At 38.2% G+C, this 19,363-nt stretch overlaps 1 protein-coding gene across 2 annotated transcripts in view; it reads right to left on the reverse strand.

The window, feature by feature from the left end:
- TBC1D31 (TBC1 domain family member 31) overlaps positions 1–19,363 on the reverse strand; it is a 63,033-nt gene that overhangs the window by 18,322 nt on the left and 25,348 nt on the right. For both annotated transcript variants that reach the window (XM_082600820.1, XM_082600821.1), the window contains exons 8-16: positions 14,672–14,848; positions 9,705–9,784; positions 9,481–9,627; positions 9,007–9,140; positions 4,464–4,597; positions 3,974–4,153; positions 2,760–2,992; positions 2,347–2,499; positions 1,198–1,333 (exon numbers count right to left, since the gene is read on the reverse strand). In XM_082600820.1, the coding sequence (XP_082456946.1) occupies positions 1,198–1,333; positions 2,347–2,499; positions 2,760–2,992; positions 3,974–4,153; positions 4,464–4,597; positions 9,007–9,140; positions 9,481–9,627; positions 9,705–9,784; positions 14,672–14,848 (1,374 nt within the window). The remainder of the gene's footprint in view (positions 1–1,197; positions 1,334–2,346; positions 2,500–2,759; positions 2,993–3,973; positions 4,154–4,463; positions 4,598–9,006; positions 9,141–9,480; positions 9,628–9,704; positions 9,785–14,671; positions 14,849–19,363) is intronic.

Consider the following 19,363-nt stretch of genomic DNA (forward strand, 5'->3'; position numbering starts at 1 on the left):
CACATCATACTTCTATTGGACACTGCTGCCCCAAATGATAAAAGAGCCTGTGTAAATTGGTAAGAAAAAGAGTAACTTGGTAGAAAAATGGAGAAACGATTTAGATATGCAATTTTTAGTTCTACAAATGAAGATAAATAAATGAAGAGACTGGGCTTCCCTGGTGGTGCAGTGGTTGAGAGTCCGCCTGCCGATACAGGGTACACAGGTTTGTGCCCTGCTCTGGGAAGATCCCACATGTCGCGGAGCAGCTAGGCCTGTGAGCCATGGCCTCTGAGCATGCGCGTCCAGAGCCTGTGCTCCGCAACGGGAGAGGCCACAACAGTGAGAGGCCCACGCACCGCAAATAATAAATAAATAAATAGATAGATAGATAGATAGATAAATAAATAAATAGACAGTTAACATCACTAGCAAAAAACCCAAAAAACCCCAAAAAACAAAACCATTTTTCAACTATCACCTATCAGACTGGCAAATATTAAGACTGATGCACTCCAAATTGACTAGGGTATCGGTACCCTTATATTCTTAAAATACCTAAGTGCATTCATTTTTGGAGGACAATTTGGCATACCTTGGAATTTATTCAACAAAAATATGTGTGCAACTACTCAAAGATTTGTACCGAGAATGCACAATCTAGCAGTGTTTCGTACAGCAGAATACTGCAAACAACCTAAATGTCCAACAGCAAAAGATAAGTTAAGTAAACTATGACATGTCCATATAATGGAATACTATGCAACCGTAAAAAAGAGAAAGATATATAACCATTTTAAAATAATTTATCTCTGGGGATGAAATGAGAGATGAGTGGAGAAGGTCCATTTTAACTCCATATATTTTATAATGGAAATCTTTTTAGACTGGCGATGTGTAAATTTTTATATTAAAAAGGAGCATTTCCCTTACTTCACAATTAACTTCATGGTTAACTGATACTTCTCTAAAAGAAACCGTCATCAAGGACACTCGTCAACTTGACCCCTTTTTCCTGGCATTTCTAAAACATTTAACCATTAATGAAATATAAAAGAGAATAAGAATAGCTGGGGGTGGGGCGGAATTACATAAAACTAAAGGGGCTATTTAGTATCCCTTGTGAACTCTAGGAATAATGTTTAACTTGAAGGTGTTCGTTACATTTAAATGAGAGTTAATGGAGATAATGTATGAGAACTAAGAATAATAAACCTTTCTCTCAATTTCATCACCCAGTCTTCTTAGCTCCATTTCACGCTGATCTTGCTGAAGCTGCAGAAGACGCCTTCTTGCAGCATCTGGTAAGTGCACTTCCTTTACTTTCAACTCTCTTTTCACAGCATCTAGTCTTAAACACAAAATACATCAAGAGGAATAAATAAAATCATTTCCCAATATATATTTAAATGGAAAAATACTATGTTTCACAACAATGAAAGGCCTGCCACCTATTTTGGTCTGCTTTCCCAATTCAACTGGTGCCATCATAACATGGGTTTTTATAATATATAAATGAAAACGCTCAATTACAAAACAAGCCTGCATTCATGAAAATGACAAGTCCACATGCAATTGGCTATTTCTTCATACTCAAAAATTCTCTTTAACAGGTCTACTACTCAGATCACCTCAATACAATTAATATCCTTTATCTGAGAAAAGAAGGCCCCAAAATACTCTGATGTTACCAAAGATTATGTATGCTTATTCTTTTAGAAGGCTAATGGCTCAGTTCAGTAATTTTTTTTAACTCACACCAGAAATCTGTTTCATAAAGTCCTATACAAAAATAAGAATCAACAAACACTTACAGAAGTGATTTTCCCAACAATTAGCCTTAATCTCAATGCTTATCCTATGATCTTAACTAATTTAAACATTTTGCCTTATTAACATATTATTGAATAAGCATTTAATACTTCTTTCCCTGTCCTCCAAAGTATGAAATGTATAATGAGACAATCATTTTATGTTTCATTTTCAGGTCACACAGATATGTTTAAAACACAATTTAAAAAATTATACTCCACTAAAGATGATTTACCCAGCATTGTGTTGCAAGGCATTTCTGCCCACTGTAAAAGGTACCTTAGATCTTGTATTACTTCTGAATAATCACAGCAAGTTATATTATACTCAGTATAGCTTTAGAATTACATTTTACTATATGCCAATTTTTTGAAAAATGTATTATAATTTCTTTTTATTAGCTTAAACATTTGCTTAATGGAAATAGCAGAGCTGGGTAATACTATACAAAGTGAAACTGTATATAATTATATATAATTTCATAATAGTGAAAGAAATAAAAATTATTAAAATAACTCAGATGTCCAGCTTTTTTCAGAGTGTTAAACATACTTTTGTCTTTGCTGTATCATCATCTCCTCCTCTTGTAAGAGCATTTCTCTCCTTGTTTCTTCAGCTTTACGAAGCAGTTCCTGTTTTTGGTACCAAGCTTCATCTTCAACTCTTTGCTGGTCTACTTCAGCTTGCATGTCTTCAACTGCCTGCCTAGAGTAGACAATATTTATTATTATAACAAAACGCAAATAAGAAAACTGAGTAATTTAAGTCCAAGAATGAACAAAACACAAAATGTACACCTGATTAACATGTAACTGTTTTACTTCCATATTCAAGAATACCTTTAAAGATATTTCCTTCCTTCAAACTCTGATTTTATACAACTTAATAATTTACATGTCTTTTTCATAAAAATTTTGTTTATAATAGATTTTGTTTTTATCAAAGAACAACCACTCCATGATTACCTCTCTCTTAAGTAATCCAATTCATCATTCCTTATTCTTTCTCGTTCCTGTGTCTGATAGTCCACAATAAACTTTGGATATTGATTAAATACTGGGTATTGCCCTTTTGTCAGTGCCACAAAAACATCAAGCATGCTGTCTGGATGAATATCAGTGGGCGTGGTATCCATGAGACGATAAACTTCTCTAATTACAGCACTTATATCCAGGTTATTCCGATGGTGAAAAAAATACTGTAAGAAAACTTCGTGTTTAAATTGAGATTTACCTAGTAGAGCAATTAAGGTAGAACTAAAATGAGTTTAAAACATGTAAATGTGAATTTATCTTTAAGAGGATTTTTTGTTTTTGCAAATTCACTGAAGCGTTTCGTAACCCGTTTTAAAATGAAGATCCAGTTTCATATTTTAAAAAATAAATTTATACAACCATATTATGAAATTTTGAAATAAAACTTTAAAAATTTTAACTCAAAATGAAGGCTTCCTTTATAACAGAAGACTGTTTCAGCAACAAAATAAATTCTTCTACTGGAATTTTTTTCTTCAAAATCCAAAATAAGTAAATTCAAAACTAAATTAGCCTTTGAAAATAACCTTGATTTTTAAAAAATATCTGATGTGTTTCCACATTATCTTGTTCTGCTGGCAGATCCAAATTCTAATATATGTACACACATACATACATATATGTACGCATCTTGTGATCATGAAGTAAAAATAAAGTTTAATTTGATAGGAACCACAAAATAAGTAACAAACAAAACCAACTTCATTCATCCTGTTACCAAAAGAACCTCTCCCTTTAAAAACTACCTCTAATGCTTTCTTTCAGCCACTGTCCTCAAAATTCTCATAGTTACCATTCTGCATGTGTAATAAGCATCCAGATTATCACAGACCAGTTGGGTCACTGATAAGATCATGCACAAAATAAACAACTACCCAATTGTTAAACATCCTTTAAATAGGCAAAAAGCACAAAACTCCAATATTATCATGATTCTTCTCCGAAGCTATGATTTTAGGACTAGTAGTCAAGCTATGACTGACTACAGCTGTGTAAGGGCCAAGATGCACTGATAACTTATTCTCCGCTATATTCTTACCACCTGCACCAGTACCTGACATATAGTAGGTACTCAATAAATACATGGATTTTTAATTGAAATAAATGAAATTTGAGAACCACTACTTAAGAACAAGGATATGTACCTCAAAATCATCTTTAAGATTACAGTTGAGCAAAGGAGCTCTAGAACATATGTTGTAGGCCACAACAGTCATCAGGAGGAATGATGGACGGTTGGAAAAGACATTATCAAATAATTTTAGCCACTCCTCTCTTGTCAGTACTTCCGAGAACACAGTTTCAAGGAGAGGCCATGCATACAGCTAAAAGAAATAAAATATGTATTAGTTCTTGAAGGAGAAGTCATAACAGCCATTGCTAATATGCTTGTTTGGTTTAGATACTAAAAGCATTATATTAAGAACATGATTATGAAAAGAACTACTCTAATTCGGGCTCTTCTTTACAGACTTTCACGAAAGCAGTTTAATGAAGAAAAAAAATGGAATACTATTAAAAGCATAACAGTAGTATGTTTATTATATTCTTTCAAGAAAATACTGTCTTATTTATGCCAGAACCAATGTTAGCTTCCAAAATAAGTTGTTATTCTAAAAACCTTACATTTCTTACCTGGGAAGTTATATCATGATTTATGAAGTGTTGCAGGAGTTCCTTGTCATGAAATGCCAAAACATTTTCTATCATACTAAGAATATTGATGGGAGGATTAGGAAAATATTCAAACCAGTGTTGACACCAATTGACTATGAAGAAAAAAATTGAAAATTTACCTTTACCTTTCTATATCATCAAAGAGCTTTGCAGTTCTTAAATGTATCCACTCTTTATATCCTCAACAGGCCCATTAATAAGGAAAACATAACTCTTTAAATTCTAGAACAATAGATTTTAAAACTCCATCATGTTACTGCAGTATTTTAGGTTTATAGAATATTCCCGTTTCTTCAGAGCAGTCAATGAGAAAGTGTCAACTAAAACAAACGAACCTTCCCAAAGTATTCCTGATGGTAGCTATAAGGCTCTCTGTTTCCTGCTGGCTTGTATGCTGCATGTATTTAGATTTCTCCTGGTTCACAAAATGACCCTCCTAAAAAAGGTCCCTATTTAAGTCTTCGATAAAATGTGATCAATGTTAAATGGCAATCTCCTCAAATCTACTAAAATTCATACCTAATTAAAGAGTCCCATTTCTAGGAAGAGAGTGTTCTATAGCTATGGTAACTGGCAGTCACCAGGACTGGTTTTAAATCTAACTGATCAATGACAACTTGTTTCAGTAAACTTGACTTTGAAAACCAACCAATCAGTGACAGCTGCAGCAGTGTCCTCTGAAAGTCAGCCAATAGAAAGCAGAATCCATTCCACGGAAGAGGCCTCTAAGGCTGACTTTAACTCATTCTCACTTAGTAACCAGCACAACCCCCAAAACATTCTTTTCCAAAAACCCTAGGAAGATGATCAGTTTCATTGCTCAATGAACCTATGTCTAACCACCACAACTTTCCATAATTATTAAATTCAGGTTTTTAATTTTAAATACTGAGCTGGGGTTCCATGTTTTGATGATAAGATCTTTCTCAAATTAGCAAATGGTCTGATCAGAATATTGGATTACATACGGTTTATTCCATTATTTCATTTATTAGTTAAGTATTTAGATTTAATAATTAAGTCATAAATAAAATCTTGCAAAACTAAGCTTTAAAAGAAACATTTCAGCTTCTTTAACTGCTGCTCTTAATAAGTTAACTTTAACAGAAAAATCCAACCTCTCCTAAGTAAGTACCTATGATGTCCCAGACACTGCTAGTTTTGGGAATTTTAAAACACCACACACATACACAAAGCCCTCTTATATTTAATCTTCATCAATAGAACAACTGTTTTCAATTAAGCAAGAGGGAAACCCTGTTTTATACAGTAAACGTCTCTTGTATTCTGCTAGGTGCCACCACACACAGACAGAAGTATGGGTAGAGGACCTAGAGACAGAATTGACTGAGAGGAGAATAAAGAGAAATGGTCATCATGTGGAGGTCCTTCACTAAACCTGAAGAATTTCCTCCTGGTTATAAGAGGAACTCTAGAGTGTGCTTAAAAATGACTTTTATAAACGTATTCCAAATTATACACAGAAGTAACTATATTCCTTCACAATTTCTTCTTGGCCCCAACTAGACTGTAAGCTGAAAGCCAAAACAATGGCTTATCCCAAAGCAGGGCTAACATTTAGTTGAAGCTCAGTTTATTGAATAAAACTAGTTTGAGACCCTTGATGAAAATCCATAGCTACTCATGCTGACTGTCCTGGATCTTTCAGATTTAGATTTCAGTTTCAGAAGAGAAAAATCAATTTCCTTAGTATATAATCATACGTAGCTATGTAACAAGACTTTACTGGAAGTAAAAGATACAGTTGTGCATGCTTACTCTAATTAGATATAATCTGCTTTTTTTCTTTCTTGTGGTAAAATATAATTTGCCATTTTAACCATTTTTAAGTGTACCATTCAGTGACATTAATTCTATTCACAATGTTGTGCAACCATCACTATTTCCAAAATCCTTTCCCAAACAGAAACTCTGTACCTACTCAGCGTTAACTTCCCATTTCTACTTCCCCAGCCCTGGTAACCTCTAATCTACTTTCTGTGCCTATTTGAGAAATTTCACATAAATCTATCCTTCTGTGTCTAGCTTTTTTCACTAAACATGTTTCCAAGGTTCATCCATGTTGTAGCAGGCGTCAGAATGTCATTGCTTTTTATGGCTGAATAATATTCCACTGTATATATACAGATATGGTTTCTCCATTCATCTGTTAATGGATATTTGGGTTGTTTCCATTTTTGGCTATTGGGAATAATGCTCTACAAACATATTTGTATACAAGTATCTATTTGAGTCTCTGTTTTCAATTTTTTGGGGGATATCCCTAGGAGTACAACTGTGGGGTTATATGGTAATTCTACGTTTAACTTTTTGAAGAACCACCAAACTGTTTTCCACAGTGACTGCACCATTTTACATTTCTATCAGCAATGTACAAAGGTTACAATTTTTCCAATCCTTGCCAACACTTACTTTCTTTTAAATTACGGCCATCCTAGTAGGTATGAAGTGGTGTCTCACTGTGGTTTTGATCTGCATTTCCCTAATGACTAATGGTCCTGAGCATCTTTTCATGGGCTCAGTAGCTCATTTGTATATCTTCTTTGGAGAAACATCCATTCAAGCCCTTGCCCATTTTTTAATTGGATTGTTCATCTTTTGTTCTTGTTTCTTTTCCTTTTAAAACTCTTAGTGTTATTGACAGGGTAAACTAGTACAACCCTTTAGTGGAATCAATTAGAATATTCACATTTTATGACCTAATGATACCAATTCTAGGACTCTAAGCAAAAGAAATTATTATGAATTTATGAATGTGAAGCTAGTCACAACACTGTTACTTTTTTTTTTTTTTTTTTGGTACGCGGGGCTCTCACTGTTGTGGCCTCTCCCGTTGCGGAGCACAGACTCCAGATGCGCAGGCTCAGCGGCCATGGCTCACAGGCCCAGCTGCTCCGCGGCATATGGGATCTTCCCAGACCGGGGCACGAACCCGCGTCCCCTGCATCAGCAGGCGGACTCTCAACTACTGCGCCACCAGGGAAGCCCAACACTGTTACTTTTTTTTTTTTTTTCTTTTTGCGGTATGCGGGCCTCTCACTGTTGTGGCCTCTCCCGTTGCGGAGCACAGGCTCCGGACGCGCAGGCCCAGCGGCCATGGCTCACGGGCCCAGCCGCTCCGCGGCATATGGGATCCTCCCAGACCGGGGCACGAACCCGCATCCCCTGCATCGGCAGGCGGACTCTCAACCACTGCGCCACCAGGGAGGCCCCAACACTGTTACTTTTAATACATAAAAATTAGGAACAACCTAAATGTCCAACAATAAAACATTAAACTAGACCATGTACATTATAGAATATTACAACAATAAAATGTTTACAAAGTGTATACAAATAAGAGAAATGTATATATCATATGAAATAAAAGTAGTATAATTATAAAAATAAAAAACCCTAAAAGTCTAACAGTTGGGGGATACATTATGGTATAACTATAAGGTGAAATATTATATAGGCAATAAATTATTTTTTTAAGATATTTAATGATTTAGGGAAATGCTCTTAAAAGAAATTCATTAATATATTATCAAGATTGTTTCTGAGGAAGAGGAATATTCATGAATTTTCTTTTCTTTTATATATTTTCCTATATTTCCTCCAATGATTGGTAAAAACTTACTAAAGCAAATACAGCATGATAAAATGAACGAAAATCTGTAAAGAGAAGTAAACTAAAATATTCACAGTATGTACGCTGGGATCTTTTTATTTCTACTTTTCAGAATTTTATCGTTATAGTTAAGTGCTTATCTCCTTTGTACAAGAAAAATACAAAAATGTTATTTTTGTTAAACCAGTGTTGGTTTAATTTGGATCCAGTTTATTAACCATTTAGCTGATTTTACTAATATGAAAAAAAAGACTTACTTTTTAGGGTAGATGATAATGATGAAGCAGTAACACAATGGGAGTACAGCTATAGGTTCTGAGTGCCTGGGTTCAAATCCTTATTCTGTCATTAACCTAATCATGGAACTTAAGCTCTCTGTGCCTCAGTTTCCTCAACTATAAAAAGGGAATAATAATATATAACACCTACCTCACAGGATTGCTGTAAGGTTAAATGAGTTAATAAAGGCAAAACACTTAGAATGGTACCTGGTACACAGGAAGTTCTCATTAAATGCTAGCTATGGATGATGAGAATGGGGGTAACTGCCAACACCTGCCACATCAGGCATCGTGTGCTAAATGCTTTACATATTTACTGCAGTCTTACGAATAATAACTGACTTTCAATAAGTGAAACATCTGCTTCCTTCTTACTAACAAAATCTAGCCTGTAACAGTATCTTCTAAAATGCAACCATCCAAACTTCATTGTAAGTAAAAAGGTTTATTTATGTATAAATGTCCAAACTCTCCATTTTATGCTCTATGTCTGACTGTCTCACACTAGAATTGTTAAATGTTGCAAAGGTATCAGGAAAATGTATAAGTATCTACTCTTGGTTTCATTATTTACTTATTTACTTACTTATAAGAGTAGCAACAACTTCAAAACAGATGAGCTGGTTGTTCTGGAATAATTTTATAAATGGAAATGCCAGAAGTGGAAGATATGGTGTGTCACTAAAGATGGCGGACCAGTGAGCTAATGCGGAGAGGGTTCTGTGAATAAAATAAGGAAAGACCAGAAAAGCTTGTTAAAATTTATTTGAATAAATAATACATTCACATGATGACAAATGATACAGAAGGTAAATGTGGTGAAATTTGGGTGTGTCTGTTTTCCCATGACTAGACTGAGGTTATAAGTTTTTGGCAAGAATACCACAAAAGTGATGTGCAACACACTGACAGGATTTATTACCGGTGATTTTAAATTTGATTACTTGGTTAAGGAGGTGTCTGCTAAGTTTCTCTACTATGAAATCACTATTTTCCCATTTTTAATTAATAAATATCTTGGGGGAGATACACATTGCTGCAAAATACTGAACATACATACCTCTGTAATACTCTGAGTAGTTTCCTACTTTTGATGGGGTATTTCTTCTGAAGGTTGAGAAATGCCACATGAATACCTTTATCTACAAGGTTACTAAATGCAGTATGATTTTCAGGCAGCTGTAGCAGAGAGCGCCAAATGAACATTCTGAAATTAAAACATAATTTTAACCAAGAAAAATTAAGGGATAAGACTGATTTAACATGCAAGAGTTTAAATTTTACCTGTATTTCGTTGGATATTCACCATAGCCTTTTAATAAGATTTGTAAACGCTTTTTGTTTAATCCATCTGAAAACTCATTCTGTAAAGAAAAAAAACAGTATCAATAAGTGACATAATCTTAAAACTGAAAAGGTAATCTAGTCCACAGTGGCTTTCCAACTTTGGAACACGATACACAGTAAAAAAATATTTTATATCATGGGACTCTCCACACACACACACACACACACACACACACACACACAATATCTTTCTCTCTCTTGAGCATGCACATACACAGCAGATAAAGTTTATGACATATTTTTTTACCCTGTAACAGGGTTTGACAAACTTTTGCTGTCAAAGTTCAGAGTAAATATTTTAGGCTTTGTGGGTCAAGAGGCAGAATCAAGCATATTATGCAGGTACTTATATAACCATTTAAAATGCAATCATTTAAAAATATAAAAATCATCCTTAGCTTGAGTAGCCAGATTGGCCCCATGGGCTGTCATGTCAATGCCTGTAGCAAGAGCAATGCATTTGGATATTTTCTTCCTCTCTTGCTCCTTCCACCTCTTTTATTTTTTTTGCACTTTTACCTTTTAAGTCAATTTTTATCTTAATGGAAAAACATTTTATAGATTTTAGGATCACAAAGCCATTTTCATAATCTCGTTTAAGCCTAACAACTATATGAAACAGATGAGATGTGTTGTCTTCCTTTCTTTGAGAAAATGGGAAGGTCAGAGAAGTTCAGCAACTTGCTCAAGATCACAAGTCTGCTGAGTCTTGCTTGGCTCAAGACTCAAAGCCACATTTTCTGACTTAGTTCAGTGCTCTCTTCACCACATAAGAAACAGGTAATCAAAGTGTAAGAGGGAGGTGAGGGACAGCCCAAGATGATGGTGAATGAAGATCCCCGTTTGAGAGCCATGTACCAGACATTAAGGGCAACTAGCCCAGACTGGAGCAATGTGATCCATAAAAGAGACACATTCACTGCTGTAGTCACCAAGACACCCGCTGCCATTGAAGCCTCTTTAAACAAAGGTCAGAATGCCCAGGTGGATTGACCTGTGAGTTTCATCTGCTTTTGTCTTCACCATGAGCTGATGAAGCTCCTACTTCCCTTTCCATGTCCTGATGCCACGATCAGTTGAGGACAGGCATTTCACCCACAGAAGTACTCTACTTTGACCTACTCCTTACAACTGGCTATGGGTTTTTAGAAGCCGCCCACTCCCAGACATATTTCTGCAGGGCTTCCAACTTTGATCCAGACCAAGGGCTGCCAGATGCCCTGACCATGGTGTCACTTTTACTTCCCAGAAGTCAATCATCACCATGCCTACTAGTTTCCTCAGAAAAGGCTCCTGTGAACGCTCAGGAAAGCTGAAGCCAGACCATGTCTCAGAAACACATTCAACTAATAGGGTCAATACTGCCCAATCTTTACACAGCTAGGTTTGTGCCTGCTACTTAGTTTTTTAAAACTAAACAGTATTTTGTTTAGGGTTACATTGTAGAGGCAATAAAACTATAAGGAAAGCCAAGGACATAATGCAAAAGTGAGGACAATGGTTACATCTATGGGACAGGGAGAGAAATGCGATTGGGGACAAGCACACAGGGGACTTCAGAGCTACTGGTAATACTGTTTCTTAATGTGGATATGAATATGTCCAAGAAAAGAGTTAACATGGCAGGTCTGTGACTGCTACCCTTAGAAAGGCCCACTTGAAGGTTGGCCTGTGTCTGGTGTCCAGATATCTGGACTTCGAGGAAGTTCCCACTATCTCCAGATGAACGGGAGCGGATCACTGTGCCTAAACTGTACACTGTGGTTTATGCTGAGCACCTGCTTTCCTTGTGGAGTCTGGAATTTTGCAAGGGTGCAAAACCAGCCTCCAGTAAAAACCCTAGGCACTGAGTTTCTAATGAACTTCCCTGGTAGACAACACTTCACACATTCTTCTTTTGAGGGAAGTTTCACGTTTTAAAACTGCTTATAGAAGAAAAGAGGTTGTTAAAATTAATGTGAAAAATACCAACAGTTGGTAAGAATATGAAGCAACTGGAACCCTCAAATACCTCTTGGTGGGAATATGGATTGTTTAAATCAACCACCTGGGAAACTATTTGACAGTATTTACTAAAGCTGAACATATGCATAGCCCATATGCCAGTAATTCCACTCCTAGGTTTACACCAAACAGAAACATGTCCTTATGTTCATCAAAGATGCCGTAGAATGTTCAGAGCAGCACCGTTTCTAATAGCAAAAAAACTAGAAAACTACCCAAATGCCTACCGATAGCAGAATGGATAAAGCATGGTTTATTCACTCAACGGAATTCTACACAGCTGTGAGTGAATGGTTTACGACCACATGGATCTCTCCAACATACCATTAAATCAAAGAAGCCAGAAACAAAAGAGTACCAATTGAATGATCCAACGAACATAAGTACAAAAAAGGCAGAACTAATCTACGGTGTTAAAAGGGAGGAGGGGGCTTCCCTGGTGGCGCAGTGGTTGAGAGTCCGCCTGCCAATGCAGGGGACATGGGTTCGTGCCCCGGTCCGGGAGGATCCCACATGCCGCGGAGCGGCTGGGCCCGTGAGCCATGGCTGCTGAGCCTGCACGTCCAGAGCCTGTGCTCCGCAACGGGAGAGGCCACAGCAGTGAGAGGCCCGCGTACCACCAAAAAAAAAAAAAAAAAAACATAGGGGGAGGAGAGTAGTTATGCTTGGGGTAAGGGGGAAAGTGTATGGAAGGGAGCAGCAGAGGGGCTTCTAGGGTGCTGGGAATGGTCCATTTTTTGATCTGGATGCTGATAACACAGGTGTATTCAGTCTGTAAAAATTTACTGAGCTGTGCATTTTTATGCATATGATTAACTGTCAATAAAAAGTTTTGAAAGTCCTTGAAAGTGTTAGAGGTTATTTATTAATGTGGATATTTTCGTTCAATTCCAAAGCAATATATGCTCGTCACAGAAAATTAAGAAAATACAAAAAATACATTTAAAGAAGAGAATAAGACTGACTGAAATAGGTAATTCTACTACTATCAAAATTTTTATGCACATGCTCTGACTTAAAAATTCTACTTCTACAGATACGTTTGTTCACATGTTCTAGGAATATCCACTGCATCAGACTGTATTAACGGAAGACTGACGATACACCCTAAATGCCAGTCGGCAGAGTCCTAGTGCGATAACGTAAGGTATATCCATACATGCAATACTACGCGAATATTCTAACAATGTTGGAGCACTACATGCAGTAATATAAGCAGATATTCAATCTGTTAAGTGATAAGAGCAAGTTATAGAACAGCGCTACAGGGCTTCCCCGGTGGTGCAGTGGTTGGGAGTCCGCCTGCCGATGCAGGGGACACAGGTTCGTGCCCCGGTCCGGGAAGATCCCGCATGCCGCGGAGCGGCTGGGCCTGTGAGCCGTGGCCACTGAGCCTGCGCGTCCGGAGCCTGTGCTCCACAACTGGAGAGGCCACAACAATGAGAGGCCCACGTACCACAAAAAACAAAACCCCAAAACAGTGCTATAGTATGATTCCATTTATGTAAAAAAATTTTAAACAGGTAACAGACAGGGTCTTCCCTGGTGGTGCAGTGGTTGAGAGTCCGCCTGCCGATGCAGGGGACACGGGTTCGTGCCCCGGTCTGGGAAGATCCCACATGCTGCGGAGCGGCTAGGCCCGTGAGCCATGGCTGCTGAGCCTGCGCGTCCGGAGCCTGTGCTCCGCAACGGGAGAGGCCACAACAGTGAGAGGCCCGTGTAACGCAAAAAAAAAAAAAAAAAAAAAGGGTAACAGACACAGATGTGTTTTATATTTTGGCTGCGTTGGGTCTGTTGCTGTGCACGGGCTTTCTCTAGCTGCGGTGAGCGGGGGCTACTCTTCATTGCGGTGCGCAGGCTTCTTGTTGTGGTGGCTTCTCTTGTCATGGAGCACGGGCTTTAGGTGCACGGGCTTCAGTAGTTGTGGCACGTGAGCTCAGTAGTTGTGGCGCATGGGCTTAGTTGCTCTTTGGCATGTGGGATACTCCCGGACCAGGGCTCGAACCCGCGTCCCCTGCATTGGCAGGTGGATTCTTAACCACTGTGCCACCAGGGAAGTCCCATCAACAACTATTAACAATGGTCACCTCTGGGGAGTGCAATGAAGAGTGGGCTAGGGCACAGGGAGGGAGAAAAGTATGCTTTTGTTCTTTTCCCTTTACAACCTCTACATTAGCATTGTCTAACAGATAAGCAAGAGCCAAATGTAATTTAAGTTTTCTTAAAAAATATAATTTAAGTTTCACGTTCAAAAAAGTCAAAAGCAGCAGGTAAAAATCAAATTTAATACATTTACTTAACCCAATGTAATAAAAATATTATCATTTCAACATATAATTAGCATAAAATTATTAATTAACATGATATTGTACATTCTTTAGGGGTAGAAGATTAAGGGGTACAAACTACTATGTATAAAATAAAGAAGCTAAAGGATATATGGCACCAGGGATATAGCCAATATTTTATAATAACTGTAAGTGGAGTGTAATCTATAAAAATACTGAATCACTATTTTGTACTAATATAATACTGTAAATCAACTACACTTCAATTTTAAAAAAGATATTTTACATTCTTTTGTTCATAATAAAATCTCAATATCTGATGTGTATTTCACACATATACCACATCTCAAATCAGATTAGCCACATGTGACTAGTGGCTAGCATATTGGACAGTGCAATCCTATACTGTTTTGACTTTTAAAAAAAACCCAGAAACATGTATTAATTTTATATTAAAAAGTTTTAAAAGCATGTTATAATTTCACTTACAACTTGCTTCTTTTCTATAATTTTCCTTTAATTCCTAAGAGAAGGAAGAATCATGATGGTCTAGAAATCACAAGACTTGTCTACAGCAGAGCCATGACAAACAAACGTTTAATACAGTCTTACCTCTTTATTTTCAAAATTACCAGTCAGGTCTTGTTTTAATATTCTAGCTTGTATTTTGTTTTCCCTTGACTTTCCTGGCCGCTGTACTCTTCCTGATGTTATTTTCATCTTAAGATCACCAGAATTCACTTTCCTCTTAGGCACATCTTCAATCACTTTCACTAAAGGAGGAGGTGGCTAAAAAGGGGGGGGTGGAAATCCAGTGGTTATCCTTGGAAAATAGACCTGTTAACATATAATTTACAAAATGTATTTTGCTCAATTTAGTAATATGCCTTAATAGATATAATTATCCTTCAGGCAAAAGTGTAAATAAAATGTCCAAGAATGTTTCCTTGTTGACTAACGAATCAAAGCAAATTTCTGCCGAATTCCTTTGAGGAACGTAATAAAGATCATGATTAACAACAATAAACAGAATTTAGTTATTCCTTGAAGGCTGGCCTTAATCATAGAGTATCAATCCATGTTTTACACCTGTAAGATAAAGTGAGTAGTAAGGCGGTAATCTGCTGCAGAGAAGGCCCAGTTACACACAGGGCCCTCTAGAATGCTGAGAGAAGCACCCTAATATTCTTCGGGCTCAAGTGAAATTTCTTTGAGGGAAACTGTCACATGACTTTCCTCTGAAAGCACGGGACCCCTGCCTTGTCCTTGGTTACATTTTCTCATCTACATGGAGATGGCTGCCAGTCCCTGACTGCATCAACAGCTTCAGAGGCACGGCAGAAGGCACGACTTAGATGCCAAACCCTCATTTTTATGGGGCTCATCAAACAGGAGAATAAGCCCCCAACAACTTCAATTTACTTAAGGTAAAATGATTCACTAAGACATTTTCTCTGTGAATAACACTCTCTTTGAAATAAAAAGATCTTCATTGTTCAAAGAAAATAAGCAGATAAAGTAGCTCCGGCTTTCTGAGTTCTAAATATGATTCAAGTACAATGACTTTCACAGGGTGTTTTAAATGTTTGAGACCATTATTGCTGAATGTTCCCTTAGTGATTAGCCCAGATCCAGATCAAAGACAAGGTGGATCTGTGATTTTAAAATAATTTTTCTTGAAGCCAAAGTGCCAATTCCTTGCATATGAGAATACGAACACAATATACCCCAAATGTCCAAATGAACATATTCGATTTCAGAAAAACAAATATTACACACATCACCCTGAATTCAAGCTGTCATGGAAGCCAGAACAGTGTGCTTCCATGATGACGTACAATGGAAATGAATCACCACTCTTCCGGAAAGCTCTTTGAAGCAGAAACCAAACTTTTCTGACCTCCTCCCCCTTCGTCCCCAAAAGAAATAAACAGAACAAAGCAAACATCTTGACTCTTTTTAAATAACAGACTATAAAAAGACTACTTTGAGGTTTCAGAGATTTTTCTCACATTGCCTTCAAAAGTTCAGGACTTCTGCTTTTGAAACCTGCAGCCTATTATAGGAGACCAAGAAAATATTCCCTATTGTCAACTGCAGTATGTATGACACAACACTGTAAAATGTATAGAGCGGGTAATATACATGGCATTGATATTGCATTTTTATTTGTTTTAAAATTATTTTGCAAAGTATTTGAAGTTTTAACTGCACCTGTAAGGGTTTTTTAATAGTGTTTTTCTAGGATACATTGGTATTTATTCACATCTAGAAAGAGTTCAGGATAATACAAAATATAATAACTCTGACCCAAATAAAGTACAATGACCACTTACTCTATGATTTAATTCTTTACCTGTGAAATGTAATTAATAGTGGTCTGATTTCTGAATATTGCCCATCTTTAATATCCCTGAACTATCTTCTAACCTCAGCCCATTCTTCTATATCTTTATTGTAATATTTATTCTAGTGCCGCATTTTTCATGATTCTTCCATGAAGGAATCTCCCAGGAGTTGGAGCCTGAGATATGACCTGAATTGCCACACCTTAGGAGTGTTAAAACTTCAACACAGAAATAGGAATTGGCTTACTTATTGTTAGCGCAATACCGGAAATCCTCCAATGGCAAGAAAACAGGACTTGAAGGAATGGGACACGGGGAATAAGTTGTGCATCAACCTGGGCAGTTTGTAGGCCTGGAACAGCACTGTGTGGTGCGGGTAATGTGTCCCCCCCCAGAAATGATCCTTCTTCCGTTACGAGCTAGCTTTTCTGGTCAGTATGACCTCAATTTGCTTAACAAATAACAGAGAGGAAGCCAATGACTCATGCTTACCTTGGTTTTTCTCAGATCTTTGTTCCTATTAATAACATTTATCTAGCTCTTATAAAATTCAGCTAGGCCAACAACTGTCATTAAGAATGAATAACGTGGGGCTTCCCTGGTGGCGCAGTGGTTGAGAGTCCGCCTGCTGATGCAGGGGACACAGGTTTGAGCCCTGGTCGGGGAAGATCCCACATGCCGCAGAGCAACTAAGCCCATGCGCCACAACTCCTGAGTCTGTGCTCTAGAGCCCGCGAGCCACAACTACTGAAGCCCGCGCGCCTAGAGCCCGTGCTCCGCACCAAGAGAAGCCACCGCAGTGAGAAGCCCGCGCACCGCAATGAAGAGTAGCCCCCGCTCACCGCAACTAGAGAAAGCCCGCGTGCAGCAACAGACCCAATGCTGCCAAAAATAAATCAATAAAAATAAATAAAGATGCTCATTGACTGTACAGTGTTGACTCATTAGCATTGAACTCATGCCAACAACACTGTAGCTCATTCCTGCATGAAGCTTACCTAACACCCATACGTTCTCCCTGAGACACCTCCCAGCCCTCTTGTGCTTAGGACACCAGACAGCACGTCAGCACTGTGGTTGGGGGACATTTTAAATAGCAAAATCACCAACAAAAATCACAAGAATGTGAAAAATGTGGCACTACACAGACCAGGAGAAGGACACCTGTTCCCATGGAGAGCTGAAATAAGAAGGCCGTGTGCTGCTTTGTCTGACCTCGGGGGGAACCTGCATGCAGGCAACTCCAATGTCTTGCTGCTCTGCACATGCAAATGTCTGTAAATATGGGGTGAGGACTGACTGTAGAGTTGCTGATAAATTTTCATCAACAGACAAACTCACAACTATAGAATCATGTAGACTGTATACATTTACACACACAGAACAAAAGACTGAGTAGGCATACATTTCAACATCATCTAAGAATGGTGAGACTTGCTGATCTATTTGCTTATCTGTATCTTGATTTTTCTCTGTAATAAGAACTTCTTATCTGTCTAATTGGAAAAGAAAAGGTAAAAAGGAGTGGGCACATAGCAACAAGATTATCGTATTAAGAACAGAACACTTGGGCCTGTGAGGACTAGCTGTGTCAGGTTGGGGCGTGAGCTGCTCTTCCTGTAAAACGAAATGGTTAGACTAGGTGATCACCGAAGTCCCTCTCAGGGCTACTGTGATACAATTCCAGACCGGGAAAGGCTCCCACAGAACAACTGGACTCGACAACGAGCTGGGGGAGTTTTATTAGATGACCATAAGAGAAGTGGGAGTATATTTTAGATGAGGTGCGTAGTGTAGTAACAGATGTAGAAATGAGCATGGTGTCTATGGGGGACAATGAGGGAAGCTGAAAGTATGGGGAAACACGTTAGGGAGAGACGACAAGATCAGAGAGGACTCTGAGAGCCAGGCAGAAGAGCGTGGACTCAATGAAACAGGCAAAAGGAAGGAAGCCTCTAAGACAGCATTATTTTAGAAACGATGATGAAAGTACTATTTTAGAAAACTGTTATATTGGGACTTCCCTGGTGGCGCAGTGGTTAAGAATCTGTCTGCCAATGCAGGGGACATGGGTTTGAGCCCTGGTCCGGGAAGATCCCACATGCCGTGGAGCAACTAAGCCCACGCGCCACAACTACCGAGCCTGCGCTCTAGAGCCCGTGAGCCACAACTACTGAACCCGTGTGCCACAATTATTGAAGCCCACGCACCTAGAGCCCGTGCTCCACAACAAAGAGAAGCCACCGCAATGAGAAGTCCGTGCACTGCAACGAAGAGCAGCCTCAGCTACTACTAGCTCTGGCCACAACTAGAGAAAGCCTGCGCACAGCAACAAAGACCCGATACAGCCAAAAATAAATAAATAAATTAAAAAAAAGAAAAATGTTATATAAAAGATGATTGAGAAAAGCAAAAGAATAAAAAAAAGAATTAAAAAAAACATAAAAGATGATTGATGGGCAGAAGATGGCACTGAGGGCTCTGGGTTTTGGTATATTTGTTTAAATTACTGTTATTCAGGAGCAGCAAATGAGCACCAGTACAAGGACGGCCGATGTGGAGACAGAACAGGCGGCACACACACAGACATCTCAGGTTCAAGGACTACAGGACTTAGTATTGACCAGATTTGGGAAATACAGGAATAGAAACAGTCACAGTGCTCCAAGGTGTCTAGCCTACAACAATGGGAAGAAAGAGACAGAAATGAAGAGACTGGAACTGAAGACCTCTTTTGGGAAGCAGATCAGAGGGGCACCCTGAATGGGACAAGGACTCCAAACAGATGCCTTTTGTGAAGACAGCAATTTAGGGATGGAGCATGGGTGAGAAAAATCTGGAGATGTGGCTTTGGGGGTAAGAGCAGAAACCATATCCAGAAAAATGGATAAGGTGCAAGGAGGTTAGAAGCTTGGAACACAGAGTTTTTATTTTTGATGATACAGCATTTAAATCT

The sequence above is a fragment of the Mesoplodon mirus genome (assembly GCF_964341445.2).
Source record: "Mesoplodon mirus genome assembly, chromosome: 16".
Taxonomy (NCBI): Eukaryota; Metazoa; Chordata; class Mammalia; order Artiodactyla; family Ziphiidae; genus Mesoplodon; species Mesoplodon mirus.